General features: G+C 41.4%; 1 protein-coding gene across 1 annotated transcript in view; it reads left to right on the forward strand.

Moving 5' to 3' along the window:
- Window positions 1-461: 461 nt before the first annotated feature.
- LOC106600868 (sodium channel protein type 4 subunit alpha B) overlaps window positions 462-18,823 on the forward strand; it is a 39,285-nt gene continuing 20,923 nt past the window's right edge. The window contains 11 exon segments of the mRNA XM_082973616.1: window positions 462-758; window positions 2,992-3,178; window positions 3,397-3,519; window positions 3,842-3,959; window positions 9,679-9,769; window positions 10,039-10,167; window positions 11,914-12,005; window positions 12,389-12,673; window positions 17,870-17,933; window positions 18,102-18,243; window positions 18,456-18,668. Coding sequence (XP_082829742.1) covers window positions 661-758; window positions 2,992-3,178; window positions 3,397-3,519; window positions 3,842-3,959; window positions 9,679-9,769; window positions 10,039-10,167; window positions 11,914-12,005; window positions 12,389-12,673; window positions 17,870-17,933; window positions 18,102-18,243; window positions 18,456-18,668 — 1,542 coding nt within the window. The 5' untranslated portion in view covers window positions 462-660.

Raw genomic sequence — 18,823 nt, forward strand, 5'->3', positions numbered from 1 at the left:
CCTTGTCGATAGGGAGTATTAGGGACAGTCCATCTAAGGACAAAATCCCTGTCCTCGAGTTGTGGGCAATATGGGACAGTCTGACAGCTCTGTAATTAGGTTTCATACGGTCATCTCGAAGTGCTGCGGTCGTGAACATGTAGTTATCCTTGAACTAGATAATACTGAGATTTCATACACATTTTGTTGCCATGTCAAATAAGTCTTGCAGCTGCAATTAACAGTAATAGTAATTGTAGTAATAAACATTAAAGACAACTTAACTAGCCATAATATAGGAAGCTTTCTGCAACAATTCACTATTTACATTCTAGACTGTGTCTGCTCAGTGACTTGAATGTATCCCAGTGATCCACTGGCCTTAATTTCTCTAAGAACAATCCATCATGAAGTGGCTCCATTCAGTAGAACAATGTCCTTGTTGTCCTTGCTATGACCCATCCATGGGTAAAACGGGTAGAGAACTTGGACTATAGGAGCGGACATGCAACAAGAAAAATGGGAACTTTGTTTCGACCCTGCATGAGGCTGGAGGTGGAACTTTTGTCTTAATCCAGCAGTTTAAAAGGGACTGCCAGCAAATGAGTTCCTTCAGAACTGCTCTATGTGTAAAGAAAGGCACAACCGTACTGTAAAAGGATAGCGGAGGACTCTGTAGTCATGCCGACCCGAAAGATAACACTGCTGGAAGCCTGGGAGAGGCACAGGACCTTTCGAAGGAAGAAAGCTAAGGACCTGAAAATATGTCCTCATCTACTGTAAGTGGATATACACATTTCAGGAGGGTGGTGATTGGGGTTCACATTCTCACTGTTAAGTTGTGAGTTAGAAGTTCTCTGTTTGTCCTTAAAGATGTGATGGTAGTCAGTGCTCAATTATCAACATGGTTGGTACGCTCAGAAAATAATTTAAATAAAATGGAACATAATTCAATTGCTCATAATATCCTAAATTGAACGGACCACATTGGTGGTTGTATGCAAGAGGGAATGAGTTTCATTGTTTCAGCCAGAGTGGACAGGTTTTGTTGTGCTAAGTAACATTTTATCTACATAGATACTATTGTGATGATTTTATACAGGATTTTGTCAATATTTATCTTTAACACATTATTTTACAACTATTACAACCGGAAGTTTTGAGAAATTATATAATACAAATGTGTATTTCCTTGTATTATCAACTGGAACATAGCTTATTGGTTTTTTTTAATTTGTTGTTCAGTAACCCAGGGTGACGTCTGTGTGTGTGTGCGTGCATCAGTGCCGATTTTAGCATGTAAATCTTGGTGGGGCAAAATAATTAATTAAACTGTGATGCATGCCAGCAAAGCCACTACACAACACAACACAAAACATCACTATAACAGTGACAAACTGTGCCCACAAACTATTAGGGTCTACATAAAGCTGTCCTAACAGCAGTCCCAACATCTTAACACTGCTACACTTGGCGATCAGCGGAGCCTTGTCTGGCAGCGAAACAGTTCATTCAGCCTCATTTACTGCCATTTATAAAAGCAAAGCTGATATGGCTGACTTGCTTAACCAAATGTAGTTTCTACTGACAATTGAGATGTACAAACTATGGCATAAGGGGATGACAAGCGGATAAGAGGCAATCCGTAATTTCGATTAAGACATTAATGAGCGAGCTAGGATGGACATAGTCAATATAAGTATTTGTTTAGCACTTTTGAAATGTACAGTGACAGAATTCCGAACATGGGCCGTTCTTACAGTGTTCTCCGTGTACTGAAAGGGGAGCTCCCTGTAGCTGCAGTGAAATGTCTCCACACATCACATATGGCATGTTCCCGTAAAGATGAGAAAATAAATACAATTCTATGTACAGATAAGTAGTTATGCAGTTAGATTAAACAACTCCTTTGTAAGATATGTTTTAAAATGAAACATGCATGGAAACAGTTGAATTAACACTCCTCAGTTAGCAGGCTCAAGCGAGCTAAAGCCCACATGGTAGCAAAAACTAACTAGAAGAAATTATGAACAAGTTGATAATGATTTAAACACACTTTGTTGTAGGCTACTATTTACTAGTTAACAAAAAATAATGTATGTCATATAAAAAATATTCACCCAACCCAGTATTGTAATCAAAACTTACCAGAAAGCATGTAGTCCTTGGCTCAGACAGTATACTAGCGTGGGCTAAATAGCATCTCATTAGTGTGCAAGATCTTGAGAATCAGCTGTACATGTGATGGAAGAGTGCACTGCACATGTGATGGAAAAATGCACTGTGCATGAAGAGGGATGCAATTATATTGAATTGGGGATAGCAACAATACCTAGAATTTCCCTACAAAAAGGTTCACTGTTATATGCAAACTTTTTTTTAATGAATTTAAGCAAAATTCCCCAAATTCCCGGGCTTAACATCCCATGGAAAATTACCGGAAAGTTTCCGACCCTTTGCAGCCCTAGCTACTGTACATATAACGTTATTTGAAGTCATTTTATCCGTGGCCAATGAGCTTGAGCATTCTTGGATGGGCACTTCTAATGTAATTATATGGCAGCACCCAAGGGGCTAGAACTTTTTAGGTCTACCCTTAGACTTTGGCGGTGACGTTGTGTCCCCAGCCACAGTGCCTTGGTATGGTCAAAATAGTATTATTTAGAAGTCCTTTTGTCATTGGAAAGGATTTTCCATTGACAAAAGGGGAAGAGGATTCTGTAAAGTGGCTGCAGGGCTACGGATTGTTGTACAAAGTGCAGATGAAGGCATGGCTGCTCAAAACACAGAAAAGGACCCACATGTCTGAGTTCACATTTCAGCTGAAGCTGCTGCACAGTGTCCTCACCCAATCATTTCTCTGTGTAATTGTCCCTCTCCATGAAATTCCCTTATGAAACAATATGCCAAAACATGTTGTTTTAAATAATGCATTTTAAAGATGTATTTTTTAAACTTCCATTTTCGTGTCTAAATCTTTTCATCTTCCTGATCCATCCCACCAACTCACAGCCCACTGCTGAGAGACCCCAGTGTGGTTGCATCTCTCACCCAGCAGAATGCCAAGATGGTCGCCTTGCTCCCTCCCCCAGGCACCGAAGTGTTCCGCCACTTCACCCTTGACTCGCTGGTGGAGATTGATAGGCGGATGGCCGAGGAAGCAAAGGAGCAGGAGAGACAAAAGACCCTGAACATTGAGGTACATTTAACATTTTAGTCATTTAGCGGACACTTACCCAGATTCCAGAGTGACTTTACAATCAGTGGATTCAAATAAGGTAGTTAAAATTACCACATATCACAGTCAAGCCATTGCAAATAAAACGTTCTTTTAAAATAGCTGCTATCCGCAAAATCAATGCTAGTAAGAAATGGTAAAGTGTTAGTAATCATATATTTTTTTTACCTTCTTCGGAGGTGGCAAAGCCAGCCGTCGACCTGGAGGCCGGCAAGACCCTGCCGTTCATCTATGGAGACCCACCATGTGAGCTGTTCAACACGCCCCTGGAGGAACTGGATCCTTTCTACAAATCACACAAAGTGAGCACTGCAGCCCCTGTCCCTTAATAGCCAGAGGACTGAGTGTCCACAGAACCAGACATTATTACAAAGTAATTTCCTTTACAATAAGCTCAAATTAGATGTGTATTTTGACAGACTTACACATTCCAAATAGTATTATTATATTGTTATTATTCAGAGGGTATATGCCCTCATTACAACAATAACTGATGTATCGTGATACATGATTCATGCAAACTCTATTTTGCTAACATCCTTGAGACAAACATTAATACATTCAATTAAAGTAAAGATAATATTGGACTTCAAATACTTCTTCCCTAATCTTCTTGTTTTTCAGACCTTTATTGTCATCACCAAAGGGAATACAATCTTCAGATTCAATGCTGAGCCTGCCTGCTACATTCTGACTCCCTTCAGTATTCTCAGGAGAGGATCCATCAAAATTGTCATGCATTCATATCTTTTCAATACAAGTATCTCACTGATCAACATGATAAATAAATATAACTTAGCATCCTGCTGCATGTTCAGAGTCCAAGAAGTGTGCTAGTATAGTGTGTGTGTGCATGTGTGCTAAGGTGCGGAGAATCAGAGCAGGTGGTCAGTCCAGTTCAAGTGTTCAGCAGTCTTATGGCCTGTAGATAGAAACTGTCTCTGAGCCTGTTGGTATCAGACCTCATGCTCCGATACCATGTGCCCGACAGTAAGGGAGTGAACAGCTCGTGGCTGGGATGTGCGGGGTCCTTGATGATGCTGCTGGCCTTCCTCATTACCGTTTCAAGTAGATGTCCTGGATGGGTGGGAGCACTAGGCCATCTTCACTAATCGCTGTCGGGCCTTGCACTCATGGATGGAGCAATTCCTGTATCAGGCTGTGATGCAACCGGTCAGGATGCTCTCGATGGTGCAGCAGTAGTATTTGAAGAGGACCCGGGTGGCATTGCAAATTGGTGTTGTGCAAAGCCACACAGTCGTGGGTGAACAGGTAGTACTGTAGAGGGCTGAGGACACACCCCTGGGGGGCCCCTGTGTTAAGAGTCAGTGTGGAGGAGGGGCTGTTGCCAATCCTCACAGCCTGTGGTCTGCCCGTTGGGAAGTCCAGCATCCAGTTGCAGAGAGTGGTGTCCAGACCCAGAGCTCTGAGCTTGGCGTCAAGCTTGGAGGGAACAATAGGTGTTGAACACCATCTTCACATAGGTGTTCCTGTTGTTCCAATGTGTTACAGCTGTGTGAATAGCAATGGAAATGGCATCTTCTGTGGATCTGCTGGAGTGGTAGGCAAATTGGAGTGGGTCTAGTGTGCTGGACTTGATGTGGGCCATGACCAGCCTCTCGTAGCACTTGAGTGTGATGGGGCGATAGTCATTTGAGCATGTCACCTTGTTTTTCTTGGGCGCTGGGACGTATGGTAGCCTCCTTGAAGCAGGTGGGGACTACAGCCTGGGACAGAGACATGTTGAAGATGTCAGAGAAGACACCCGTCAGCTGGTCAGTACACACTCTGAGGATGCGGCCAGGGATCTGGGCCAGAGTATTCACACTTTTGAAAGTTTTCCTCACATCAGCCTCGGAGAGCGAAAGCACCTGGTTGTCCAGAGCAGCTAGACTCTTCCTGGATGGATCCGTATTGTCTGCCTCGAAGCGAGCATAGAATGTGTTAAGCTCAACTGGGATGGAGGCTTCGGTGGGCACCACACAGCTGGATTTGACTTTGTAGTCCATGATAGTCTAGTCCTTGACACCTGCTTGACGAGTCTGAGTTGTCGAACATCAATTCAATTTTGTCTTGTCTATTTGCTTCCCTAATGGATTTGCAGAGCTCGTACCTTCTTGCCTTGTACGTGTCGCAAGCCACCGAGTCATCTGGGTTTGTTCTGCTAACATTGAATGCTGCAGTACCGGCACTCAGCATGGTAGGGATATCTCCGTTCATCCAGGGTTTTGGTTTGGGTATTTCCGGATTGTTATTGTGGGTACAACATCATCAACACATTTCCTAATGAAGCTTGTGACTGACGTTGTATATTCGTCAATGGATGAGTCCTGAGTGGATGAATCTTTGAACATATTCCAATCAGCATTCTCAAAACAGTCCTGCAGCATTGAATATGCCTCCTCTGTCCAGCGCCTCACTATTCTCTGTGTTGGTGTCTCCCTCTTGAGTTGCTGCTTATATGTCAAGGAGTAGGAACAGAGAGACGTGATCTGATTGGCCGAAGTGGGGAAGGGGGATGGCTTTATACGCATCACAGATGTTTTTATATACATCCCAGCTAACAATTCTATGGAGAGACAACGTTTTTGTAATGTTACCCGCCCCTAATGTTTGAGTGTCCAGTTTTCCGTTGGTTAAGGGAACATTTAATTTATGTTAGCAAAAACCTTCTGAGAACCTTTTTACCATCTTTTGGTGGTAAAGTTAGGAGAACACTCACTTAATGTCAAACAGAGCTTATCAAAAATGTGGTTACAGAATATTTAACGTTAATGTTTTAGATGTGTTCTATGGGATGTTGCAAGAACATTCATGTCCAGTTTTCTGAGGGTTAGGAGAATTTTCTATCAATGTCCCATGAAACATACTCAGAACATGGTTGCCATGTTCTTAGAATATGTAAGGGATAATCAACGAGGGGCTATGCGTTCTATGGAAAATAAAGAACGACGTGGAAATACCTTCCACGGAGTTGCATTATTTTCCAGAGAACGCATAGAGCCCCGAGTTGATTATCCATTTTATACCATGGCTATAATTGAACACCTTTGCCACGAGAAATGTGTTCATTTGCTGGTAGAAATGTGTTCAACATTCACTGAGGTAGCTAGCAAGTTTACCAGATAGCTATAGTTGTTTATTGGTAACCAAACAAACAGACTTGCTAGTTTAGCTAACCAAACAATCAATCAATCCTAGCTTGCTATTATGAAAATCGAATTCAACAGTACCAATATTGTTTTCAATTCGACTTTTGCTTTCAAAAGCAGCTCAAACATAGAACATGTAAGAATGACATATAGCCATTGAATTCTACCGTGCAAATATACAGTGCTTTAAAGGGAAATAATGTATGCTCTAGAATGTCATTCAAGCCAATCAGAAAGGAGAACTGAACAATGCCATGGTATAAACAATATTAATGTTCTAGACACGTTTCATGTGAATGCACCCCCCCTTTTGCCCTCAGAATAGCCTCAATTCATTGGGTCATGAACTCTACAAGGTGTCCGATGCGTTCAACATGGATGCTGGCCCATGTTAACTCCATGCTTCCCACAGTTGTCCCAGTGTCAAGTTGGCTGGATGTCCATTGGGTGGTGGACCATCCTTGATACACACAGGAAACTGTTGAGCATGAAAAACCCAGCAGCATTGCAGTTCTTGACACAAACTGGTGTGCCTGGGACCCTGTTCAAAGTCACTTAAATCTTTTGTCTTGTCAATTCACTCTCTGAATGGCACACATACACAATCCACATCGCAATTGTCAAGGCTTAAAAATCCTTCTTTAACCTGTCTCCTCCCCTTAATCTACACTGATTGAAGTGGATTTAACTAGTGACATCTATGTGATCATAGCTTTCACCTGGATAGTCTAGGTTAGGGAAAGAGCAAGTGTCCTTAATGTCTTGTACACTCAGTGTATACAGTAATTATGATTCAACATGTCACCTGACCTTGAATTTGAACTCACAACCTCATGGTTCACGGCATTCAGCTCTTTCTGCTACGCCACCATGTCTGTGTCAGTTATCAGTTAATTTGACTATTCTTTCATCATTGATTTGATTTACACTACCTGTCAAAAGTTTTAGAAAACCTACTCATTCAAGGGTTTTTCTTGATTTGTTTTTTCTTTTTTCTACATTTAGAATAATAGTGAAGACATAGAAACTATGTAATAACACGTATGGAATCATGTAGTAACCAAAAATGTGTTAAACAAATCAAAATATATCTTATATTTCAGATTCTTCAAAAAGCCACCTTTTGCCTTGATGACAGCTTTGCACACGCCTGGCATTCTTTCAACCAGCTTCACCTGGAATGCTTTTCCAACAGTCTTGAAGGAGTTCCCACATATGCTGAGCACTTGTTGGCTGCTTTTCCTTCACTCCTTCACTTGGGGTGTTAGGTAGCCTAGTGGTTAGAGTGTTGGGTCAATAACTGAAAGGTTGCTGGGTTGAATCCCCGAGTTGACAAGGTAAAAATCTGTTGTAATGCTCCTGAACAAGGCAGTTAACCCACTGTTCCCCAGTAGGCTGTCATTGTGAACAAGAATTTATTCTTAACTGACTTGCCTAGTTAAATAAAAATAACTCATCCCAAACTATCTCAATTTGGTTGAGGTCAGGGGATTGTGGATGCCACGTCATCTGATGCAGCACTCCATCACTCTCCTTCTTGGTAAAAAAGCCCTTACACAGCCTGGAGGTGTGTTGGGTCATTGTCTTGTTGAAAAACAAAAGTCCCACTAATTCCAAACCAGATGGGATGGCGTATAGCTGCAGGAGGCTGTACCAGCTTTGAATTCTAAATAAATCACAGACAGTGTCACCAGCAAAGCACCCCAACACCATAACACCTCCAGGGTGATAGTCCCACTAATGCCAAACCAGATGGGATGACGTATCGCCGCAGGAGGCTGTGGGAGCCTTGAATTGCTTTACGGTGGGAAATACACAGGCAGAGATTATCCGTTCACCCACACCGTGTCTCACAAAATCACGGCAGTTGGATCCAAAAATCTCAAATTTGGACTCCATTGGTGTCCTTTAGTAGTGGTTTCTTTGCAGCAATTCGACCATGAAGGCCTGATTCACACAGTCTCCTCTGAACAGTTGATGTTGAGATGTGTCTGTTACTTGAACTCTGTGAAGCGTTTATTTGGGCTGCAATTTCTGAGGCTGGAAACTCTAATGAACTTATCCTCTGCAGCAGAGGTAACTCTGGGTCTTCCATTCCTGTGGCGGACCTGATGAGAGCCAGTTTCATCATAGCACTTGATGGTTTTTGCGATTGCACTTTGCATGTTCCGGATTGACTGACCTTCATGTCTTAAAGAAATGATGGACTGTCATTTCTCTTTGCTTATTTGAGCTGTTCTTGCCATAATAAGGACATGGTCTTTTACCAAATAGGGCTATCTTCTGTATACCCCCCCCCCAACCTTGTCACAACACAATGAAAGAAATTACACAAACACCTGTTCATTTAAATGCATTCCAGGTGACTAACTCATGAAGCTGGTTGAGAGAATGCCAAGAGTGTGCAAAGCTGTCATCGAGGCAAAGGGTGGCTATTTGAAGAATCTCAAATATAAAATATATTTTGATTTGTTTAACACTTTTTTGTTTACCACATGATTCCATATGTGTTATTTCATAGTTTTGAAGTCTTCACCATAATTCTACAATGTAGAAAATAGCCAAAATAAAGAAAAACTAAGGGCTTAGTTGTCTGATGTTGGTGGGGCATATTAACCTGTTTTAAGGATACTCCTGAATCACTATGATCTATGAACGTTTTTCTTGAGTGTACTTTTAACAGAGCTGAGATTTACTTCAAAGTGCGTTCACCCTATTGCTTACGCATATTAAGTTCTTTCTGATCTACATAAGTGCCTAGAGAGGAGGGTTTAGGGTTTCTTCTGGACATTCCCTAGAGATATCCCTTATTGGGACAGTGGCTAGCGTGTTCGTCATTGGCGCTGGTGGGTTTGAGACCCGCTAGGCGAGTCACCCTACTCACACATCCTTAGCCATATATGGTAATGTCATTATTTGGCAACAGTTGCAACATACCTAATTGATCTAATTAAAATGAGTTTTAGCATCATAAAGTCCAGGTCGGGTGAACAGGAGCTCGAGATATTTTCAATTTCGGTACACCGTGAATTGTTGATGAGGAAACATACCTCTCCCCCTACTCTTATCAGAAGCCGCCGTTCGATCCACATGGAAAATGGTCATGATTTGTTTCATGTGATTTTATTATTATTAAAGATTTTTATTATCAAGTATGTCGCCTATTAGCAACTACTGATTACTATATTCATGTGAATCAGAAGATATAAATAAAATAACATGTTCTTAAACAAAGGGACTAATTAAATTGGTCCCTAGAATTAGATTTGAATACCATTGTAACTCCATGTTATTTCCTTAATGTGGGTACATTGTTTAGCATGTTCATCATGTTGACAGTCATGTTCAACTGTGCATTTATGACGATGAGTGACCCACCGGCATGGAGTAAAACTGTTGAGTAAGTTTCAAACCGACGTAGGAGATTATTAATGCTTTGTGAAAACTATATTGCCTGCATCAGCTTCCCATGTATTTTCAAGTCAACACTTACATTTTGGGGTGGGGGCACTTAAAAAAAATAGTAAATGTTAAAATAAATATCTGTGATTTTTGTCATTATTTAAAAGATTGGTCATAACATTATTGAGAGTGATTTTGACCACTACAAAGTTTCACCTAAAGCTATTTAATAAAGCTTCTCTCTCTCCCCCTCTTTTTGTATTGCAGATATGTTTTCACTGGTATCTATACCTTTGAGGCAACAATTAAAGTGTTGTCCAGTGGCTTCTGTTTTGGAGATTTCACATACTTTCGAGATCCATGGAACTGGCTGGATTTCATGTTGATCAGCATGACGTGAGTATTGGGAGAGGGATTGCTGTCAGTTGTCAACCCAGTAATATTAGACACAGGGACAGGTGTTAGAGAGTGTGTGTATTCGTGTGTTTCTTTGTGTGTCTGGGTGCATGAGTGAAGGAGTAAGGTCAATGGTCAGGAAGGTCAAAGGACATCTCCAATGGCTTAATGAGTTTGACCCTGGCTGTGTCTGCTCCTTACCTCTCCTCCCCCCAGGCCCCAGCACCCCATGTACTCTCGCTCTAAACCCTCTGTCTACTACATCAAATATGATGATTACTTCCTCATCCACGTCCACCTGGTCAAATCCACCTAGAATACAACTTTACCTGGTGAAAACCACCTAGAAAGAACTTGTCCCCTCTGCCTCCGATCCTCACACCTGTACACTCACCTTAGGTCGAGTCCTATTTCAACTCAGTCAATTCAGGAAGTGAGTTGAAATTCACTATTCACCAATGTTGAAATATTGGGAAACGTTTAATTCATGAATGGAATGTCAATCCATTTCCTGAATTGACTGGATTGAAATGGAACTCTCTGCAATCATGACACTTCCCTGTCATTATTGTGGGCATGTTCCCTGCCCTGTGTCTCATCCAAGGTCAGAAGTTTGCTAAAAGTGTGAACTCTGACTCAGATTGACTAGTCTTTAGTAAACAGAGCAAAGCTTGCATGTATTTCCTTTTCTTTTAAGCAGCTATGTTTTATTTTGTTTGGCTAAGGAGTACTAATTGTAAATCGCTCTGGGTAAGACCATCTGCTAAATGACTAAAATATAAAATGTATCTCTCCATCCCTCTTTCTCTCTCCATAATGCCCTTCTACACAACTTGCCTCGCTTTATCATGGAGCCCCATTGAATGAAAATATTTGTCCACTTGCAAAGGTCGGTCACCCACCACACTCCGGGTCTATTTCTATTTGTTCACCTCCTTCCCCGGCTTTCTTTGTCCCAGTACCAAGTGACTAAAGGTCTGTGGTGCTCCAAATCGCTGCACTATGACTTATGAGGGGCAGACACAGTACTGTATATGAGGGGCAGATACTGTACTGCATATGGCCTTGGAGCCCCGATGAAAAGTAACACCATAAAGTTTATCCGGCTAGTTTCAGTCATGTACGGCAGGTAGCCTAGCGGTTAGAGTGTTGGGCCAGTAACCGAAAGGCTGCTGGATCCAATACCCACGCTGAAAAGGTAAAAATCGGTTGTTCTGCCCGTGAACAAGGCAGTTAACCCACTGTTCCTGGTAGGCTGTCCATATAAGTGGGTTAAGGATCCTACTATCAAAATATGAAACAGATTGTTTCTGTGGAACCTAATGTGATCTAGTTCCTTTCAAATGTATTTTTGTAAGTGTCATCCTTCTTCAAACATTGAAACTTTTGCGTGTGAGTCACGTCCACATCATGACATATGCCACTTCATAACTAAATCTCCATATATGGTGTCTTCCTGGTCCAGTCACACTCCTGCCTTCTGCAGTCGGTTTACAAATAACACTGCCATTTGGCTCTAGAAGTCGATAGTTGCCCTGAGCTAAATATATCCTCCGCTAAACCATATATTTTACCATAGCAACCCTCTGATCCTCGCATGTTAGAATAACAACTGAGCCAATGGTATTGAATTAAGTGTAGATTAAAAGTCCATGAAACTGAACAGATTTTTGTTCAACTGACGCATCAAATGTCAACTCCTCTATTCTAATGTGTGGTTGTGTTGTTATGTTTTGTGCTCGGCAGGTACCTCACAGAGTTTGTTGACCTGGGCTCCGTGTCTGTCTTCAGGGTTTTCCGTGTACTCCGAGCCCTTAAAATAATCACTGTAATTCCCGGTACGTGTCACATAAGAAGGTCCAAATCCCACTGGGGTGTGTTTGTTTACTGCACCACCTGCTTTTGAACACCTGCTTTGAGTCCTGTGTAGCTCAGATGGTAAGTGTGCGGTGCAAGCAAACCTAGGGTTGTTTTGGTTTGTATTTTCAGCACTCTACTGTAAGTCACCTTGGATAAAAGTATCTGGTAAATGGCATCTGTTATTATATTATAAGCACAATGCCCTGCAAGGTACACAATAAAAAAAAGGTTGTTCATTACAACATACAGAGAACAAGGATATCAAGCACACTCAAATATTCTCAACATCGTGTTATTCATTATTCAACAAATAGTTTACAGGTCACAGATTATTTTAATGTTTATTTGTATTTATTTTAAGGTCTGAAAACCGTTGTGGGCACTCTGATCATGTCAGTGAAGAAGCTGGCTGATGTGATGATCCTAACAGTGTTCTGCCTGGCTGTGTTCGCTATGATCGGCCTGCAAATGTTCATGGGAACCCTGAAGCAGAAGTGTGTTCGCTGGCACCCTGGGGAATGGAATTTCAGCTCCACCGACATGGACAATATCCCTATGGCTAATGGTTTTAATGACGTTATGGACTACAATGGCACAAACACCGGCAACAGCACGTGGGACTTCAAGGCATACATCAACGATAATGGTATTGACAGGCTTTTGATGGCACATTGATTTGTGGAAGGACAGTTGATAATGGCCTAATTAACCATTATATTAATTGGGAATTTATCATGGCACTTACAGTATGATAGTTTTGAATAAGTATATACATCTGTATAAGTATGTCGTGACGTTATATTAGTTAATGTGACGACTGTTGCTCATCGAATGATTAACGGTTTATAATTGCGTGATTAAATGAATCAAGCAATGAATCAAGCAATTATTAACTCATTAACCTGGGGCACCATGGCAAAATTAGTTTAATTGAGTTTCTATTTCCCAAATGAACTCAAAGAATATCAGAATATAGATTTTAAAACAGTCGCTAATTAATCAATTTCCTCTACAGTCTCATTTCTGAACGTCGCATAATCCGGGAATCTGCACGGACCCGGGTCCCACCAATGACTTTGTACCACACCAATCTTAGTTGATTATTTATTTACTAGCAAGCTAAAATGATGATAAAAGATACACAAAACACAGTCTAGGCTATTGATTAGGACTTAGTATAACGGGCCAACACACTATGGCGCGTGTTACTCAAAATGGGGATTTAAAAGAGAGAGAAAAAAGGAAAGTACACGAGAGAAATATACATTTGGGTGCATTTGTCAGCTATGCTTATTTTAACCCTGGCCTTGCCCCGAACTGCCGCTCTTATGGGTCAGAATAAAATGATGTAATTACGTGTTGGAGGTCTCAGATGGGAAGCTCCGCGTGGTTCGTTTAGGCTTCTCAAGGACGCACTTCTCCGACGCAACTCTCTGGTTGTCCTCACGATGTCAGTGTCCCTTTTGGCTTAGTGGTCTGATTTCTCCCCCTTTCTCTGATAGTGTCGTCTGAGGACAGACAGCTCTGTAGCTCAGATCTCACAGCGTAGGAATGAAACAACGTAGATACCACGATTCGATGAAGAGTGGAGGCTAGGTGGTTCGGCTTGAATTTACCCGCTTAGACACAGCTACTCATCCGTAGCTTGGGTAGAAAAAGATTTCTTTGTCTTCAACCTTGTGTTGCGTTTTTGGGTTCGTTGACTTTGTTAGACCTTGGCTGCAGCCTGGGGTCACTTTAGTCTCCAGTTCATTCTTCAGTCCCCTGTCTTATACCTTCGGGTCAGAAGTGGGCGTAACCACCATTAGGGCAATTCTCTGGGCGTACCAAGTTAAGGGGCAAGGCCTATATTTTACTCAAATCCAATTTTAGACAACTAACTTAACATTTCATCTTTACCAAAACATTCTCTTTGATTTGGACATTTTCCACACAACGTACAATGTATAAACATCAGGCATATACTGGGAAAACTCTTAAAGGTACAATGTTTTCGTAATAACGTCATCTGTTAACCTTTAATAACAAAACAAAAATTACATACATTTTCATATTCCATCTATCGTCATGACCACCATTGTGGCTGACGGAAACCATTGTTCCAAAGTCCCTTTATTGCATGTTTAATGTTCTGAGGCCAGTTTTCCATAGTGAGGGCAAAGGAATTTCGTCTGTGGTCTAAGATTTATCATGGGCGTGAGGGGTCATAAAACCCCCACATCTTCAGACCCCTAGATCTCTCCTCCTCTGTTGGGGGTGAGAGATAATCTGTAGGGTTGTGGTCTCCTGTAACCTGACCTGATCAGGACAGTCATGACAAGTATATACATTTCTATAAGAAGTATACACATTTGAATAAGAAATATAAAAAATGCATGCTTCAGTAAAGCTATGGGCTATAATGACACATAAGGTGGCAACAGCACGTGGGACTTCAATGCATACATCAATGATTAAGGTACTGACAGGCTTTTGATGGTACATTGATTCAGGGAATTGATAATGACTTACTGAACCAACTTCTTATGGCTTGGGGGCAGTATTTTGACGTCTGGATGAGAAGCATGCCCAAAGTAAACTGCCTGTTACTCAGGCCCAGAAGCTAGGATATAAATATAATTTGGTAGATTTGGATAGAAAACACTAAGGTTTCCAAAACTGTTAAAATAATGTCTGTGAGTATAACAGAACTGATAGGGCTGGCAAACACCTGAGGAAAATCCATCCAGGAAGTGGGATTTTTTTGATGTGGGTAGTTTTCAATTGAATGCCTATAGAGTATCTAATGGGTTAGGACCCAGATTGCAGTTCTTATGGCTTCCACTAGATGTCAAGTCTTTAGACATTGTTTCAGGCTTGTTTTCTGAAAAATGAAGAAGAATGAGACCTATCAGTGGACTGTAGAATCATGCAGTGTTGGTTTGCGCGCGTGACCGAGTGTGCGCCCTTCGTTGTTTTTCCTTTCTATTGAATACGCTATTGTCCTGTTAAAATATTATCGATTATTTAGACAATTGACAGCCTAAGGATTAATTATAAACATCGTTTGACATGTTTCAACGAACTTTACCGGTCCTAGTAGGATGTACTCTTCTGCATGTTTTGACCGCCTTTGAGCCAGTGGATTACTGAACAAAACGCACCAACAAAACAGAGTTTTTGGTATATACAGAGGGACTTTATCGAACAAAACAAACATTTATTGTGTAGCTGGGACTCTTGTGACTGCAACCAGATGAAGATCTTCAAAGGTAAGTGATTTAATTTTATCGCCATTTCTGACTTTTGTGACTCCTGTACTTGGTTGGAAAATGTTTGTATGTTTTTGTAAGCGGGGCGCTGTCCTCAGATAATCGCATGGAAAGCTTTCGCTGTAAAGTCTTTTTGAAATCTGACAAAGCGGCTGTATTAACAAGAAGTTAATCTTTAAGCCGATGTATAACACTTGTATTTTTATGAATGTTTATTATGACTATTTCTGTATTTTGAATTTGGCGCTCTGCAATTTCACCGGATGTTGTCGAGGTGGGTCACTAGCGGAACGCCTTCGCCAGAAAGGTTAACTATATATTAGTTGGGATTTTGTCACAGTACTATATGATATTACTGTATATAATAACTATATAAATATGTAAAAAACATACATTTATATAAGTACAGTGCCTTCGGAAAGTATTCAGACCCCTTGACTTTTTCTACATTTTGTTACGTTACAGCCTTATTCTAAAATGTATTAAATAAATAAATACAAATACCTCAGAAATCTACACACAATACCCCATAATGACAAAGCAAAAACAGGTTTCTTGAAATTCTTGGAAAAAACAGAAATACCTTATTTACATAAGTATTCAGACCCTTTGCTATGAGACTTGAAATTGAGCTCAGGTGAATCCTGTTTCCATTGATCATCCTTGAGATGTTTGTACTTGATTGGAGTCCACCTGTGGCAAATTCAATTGATTGAACGTGATTTGGAAAGGCACTCACCTGTCTATGTAAGGTTCCATAGTTCACAGTGCATGCATGTCAGAGCAAAAACCAAGCAATGAGGTCGAAAGAATTGTCCTTAGAGCTCCGAGACAGGATTGTATCGAGGCACAGATCTGGGGAAGGGTACCAAAACATTTCTGTAGCATTAAAGGTCCCCAAGAACAGTGGCCTCCATCATTCTTAAATGGAAGAAGTTTGGAATCACCAAGACACTTCCTAGAGCTGGCCGCCCGGCCAAACTGAGCAATCAGGGGAGAAGGGCCCTGGTCAGGGAGGTGATCAAGAATTCGATGATCACTCACACAGAGCTCCAGAGTTCCCCTGTGGAGATGGTTATCTTTCTTGAAGGTTCTCCCATCTCTGCAGCACTCCACCAATCAGGCTATTATGGTAGAGTGGCCAGACAGAAACCACTCCTCAGTAGAAGGCACATGACAGCCCGCTTGGAGTTTGCCAAAGGGCACCTAAAGACTCTCAGACCATGAGAAACAAGGTTTTCTGGTCTGATGAAACCAAGATTAAACCCTTTGGCCTAAATGCCAAGCGTCACACCTGGCACCGCCCCTAAGATGAAGCATGGAGGTGGCAGCATCATGTTGTGGGGGGTGTTTATCAGCGGCAGGGACTGGAAGACTAGTCAGGATTGAGGCAAAGATGAACTGAGCAAAGTACGGAGAGATCCTTAATGAAAACCTGCTCCAGAGTGCTCAGAACCCCAGACTGTGGCGAAGGTTCACCTTCCAACAGGACAATGACCCTAAGCACACAGCTAAGACAACGCAGGAGTGGGTTTGGGACAAGTCTCTGAATGTCCATGAGTGGCCCAGCCAGAGCCCGGACTTGAACAAGATGTCACGTCCTGACCAGTTATTTGTTATTGTAGTTTGGTCAGGACGTGGCAGGGGGTGTTTGTTTTGTGTGTTTCGGGGTTTGTGGTTAATGTTCTGTTAGTATATTTCTATGTTCGTTCTAGTCTTTCTATTTCTATGTGTAGTTTATTGGGTTGACCTTCAATTGGAAGCAGCTGTTCCTCGTTGCCTCTAATTGAAGGTCCTATTTAATAGGGGTGTTTTTTCATGGGTTTTTGTGGGTAGTTGTTCCTTGCGTAGTGTGTTCCTTTACAGGACTGTTTCTCGTCGTTGTTTTTTGTATTAAGTGTTTTGTTTTGTTTTTCTTCTAATTTAATAAAGAATATGAGCATTCACATTCCCGCTGCACCTTGGTCCAATCCTTACGACGCCCATGACACAAGATCAAACATCTCTGGCGAGATCTGAAAATAGATGTGCAGCTCCCCATCCAACCTGACAGAGCTTGAGAGGATCTTTCTTTTTTAATTGTATTTATTTATTTAACTAGGCAACCCAGTTAAGAACAAATTCTTATTTGCAATGATGGCCAAACCCGGACGATGCTGGGCCATTTGTGCGCCGCCCTAGGGGACTCCCAATCATGGCCGGATGTGATGCAGATCTGTAGAGAAGGATGGGAGAAACTCCCCAAATACAGGTGTGCCAAGCTTGTAGAGTCATACCCAAGTAGACTCAAGGCTGTAATTGCTGCTAAAGGGGCTTCAATAAAGTAAAGTGTCTGAATACTTATGTAAATGTCATATTTATGTTAAATTATTTTTATAAATTAGCCAAAAAAAATAAAAACCTGTTTTGCTTTGTCATTATGGGGTAGTGCGTGTAGATTGATGAGGGAAAAACACTATTTAATGCATTTTAGAATAAGGCTGTAAAGTAATAAAATGTGGAAAAAGTGAAAGAGGCTGAATATCTTCGAATGCAGTGTATATCAACTTGATGCGCTCTCTAATGGAGGTCCCTTCTCTGTTTTCCTCCAGCGAACCATTACTTCCTTCCTGGAATGTTAGACGCTGTTCTTTGTGGAAACTCTTCTGATGCTGGGTAGGTTTTTTGGGATATCAGAGTTGAGCATATAATCTTACCTTTTCTCTGTTGAGAATGCATTATATGGTGCAAAGAATTTCTACATAGTTCAAAAACATGTCTTTGAATGCTGAAGACCATAAGTCCCATTCAATTTGTTGTGCCACTTCATTGGCATTTTGACAGAAAATGTCCTGAAGGATACATGTGTATGAAGGCCGGAAGGAATCCCAACTATGGATACACAAGCTACGACAGTTTTGGATGGGCCTACCTTGCCCTAATTCGGCTCATGACACAGGACTTCTGGGAAAATCTACTCCATCTGGTGCGTATATATCATGTGCTTCGATGACAACGACATAGAGATGTATTTGTTGCTGATATTTCCTGAAATCTACATCTGTAACATCAGCCGGTAGACCAGGTTTGAATTTGAGAGATTGCAATCTATTGTGTCATCAGGGATATTGATACAGAAAGGGTACTCACTCGGTTTACTGGTGAGTTAACTGGCCCTTTTCCCCCTCTTACCCATAGACTCTTCGCTCAGCAGGGAAATCCAACATGATTTTCTTTGTGGTGGTGATCTTCCTGTGCTCGTTCTACCTGATCAACCTGATCCTAGCTGTGGTGGCCATAGTGTATGCTGAGCAGAACGAGGCCACCATGGCCGAGGCCAAGGAGAAGGAGGAGGAGTATGCCATGATCATGGTGCAGCTGAAGGAAAGGAGAGAAGCGGAGGTCAAAGAGGTGTGATCAACTTACTATGTATGTGAAGCGCTTAGCGCATCCAGGAAGAAAGGCCCTATATATAAATCCAATCAACAAACAATTATTTGCTCTCTTTGATCAGATGATGGTTGAAAGAGTAAGATTTAGTTAGTCGATTCAACTCTAGATTAAAA

The sequence above is a fragment of the Salmo salar genome, chromosome 03 (genome assembly GCF_965601325.2).
Source record: "Salmo salar chromosome 03, fSalSal1, whole genome shotgun sequence".
NCBI lineage: Eukaryota > Metazoa > Chordata > Actinopteri > Salmoniformes > Salmonidae > Salmo > Salmo salar.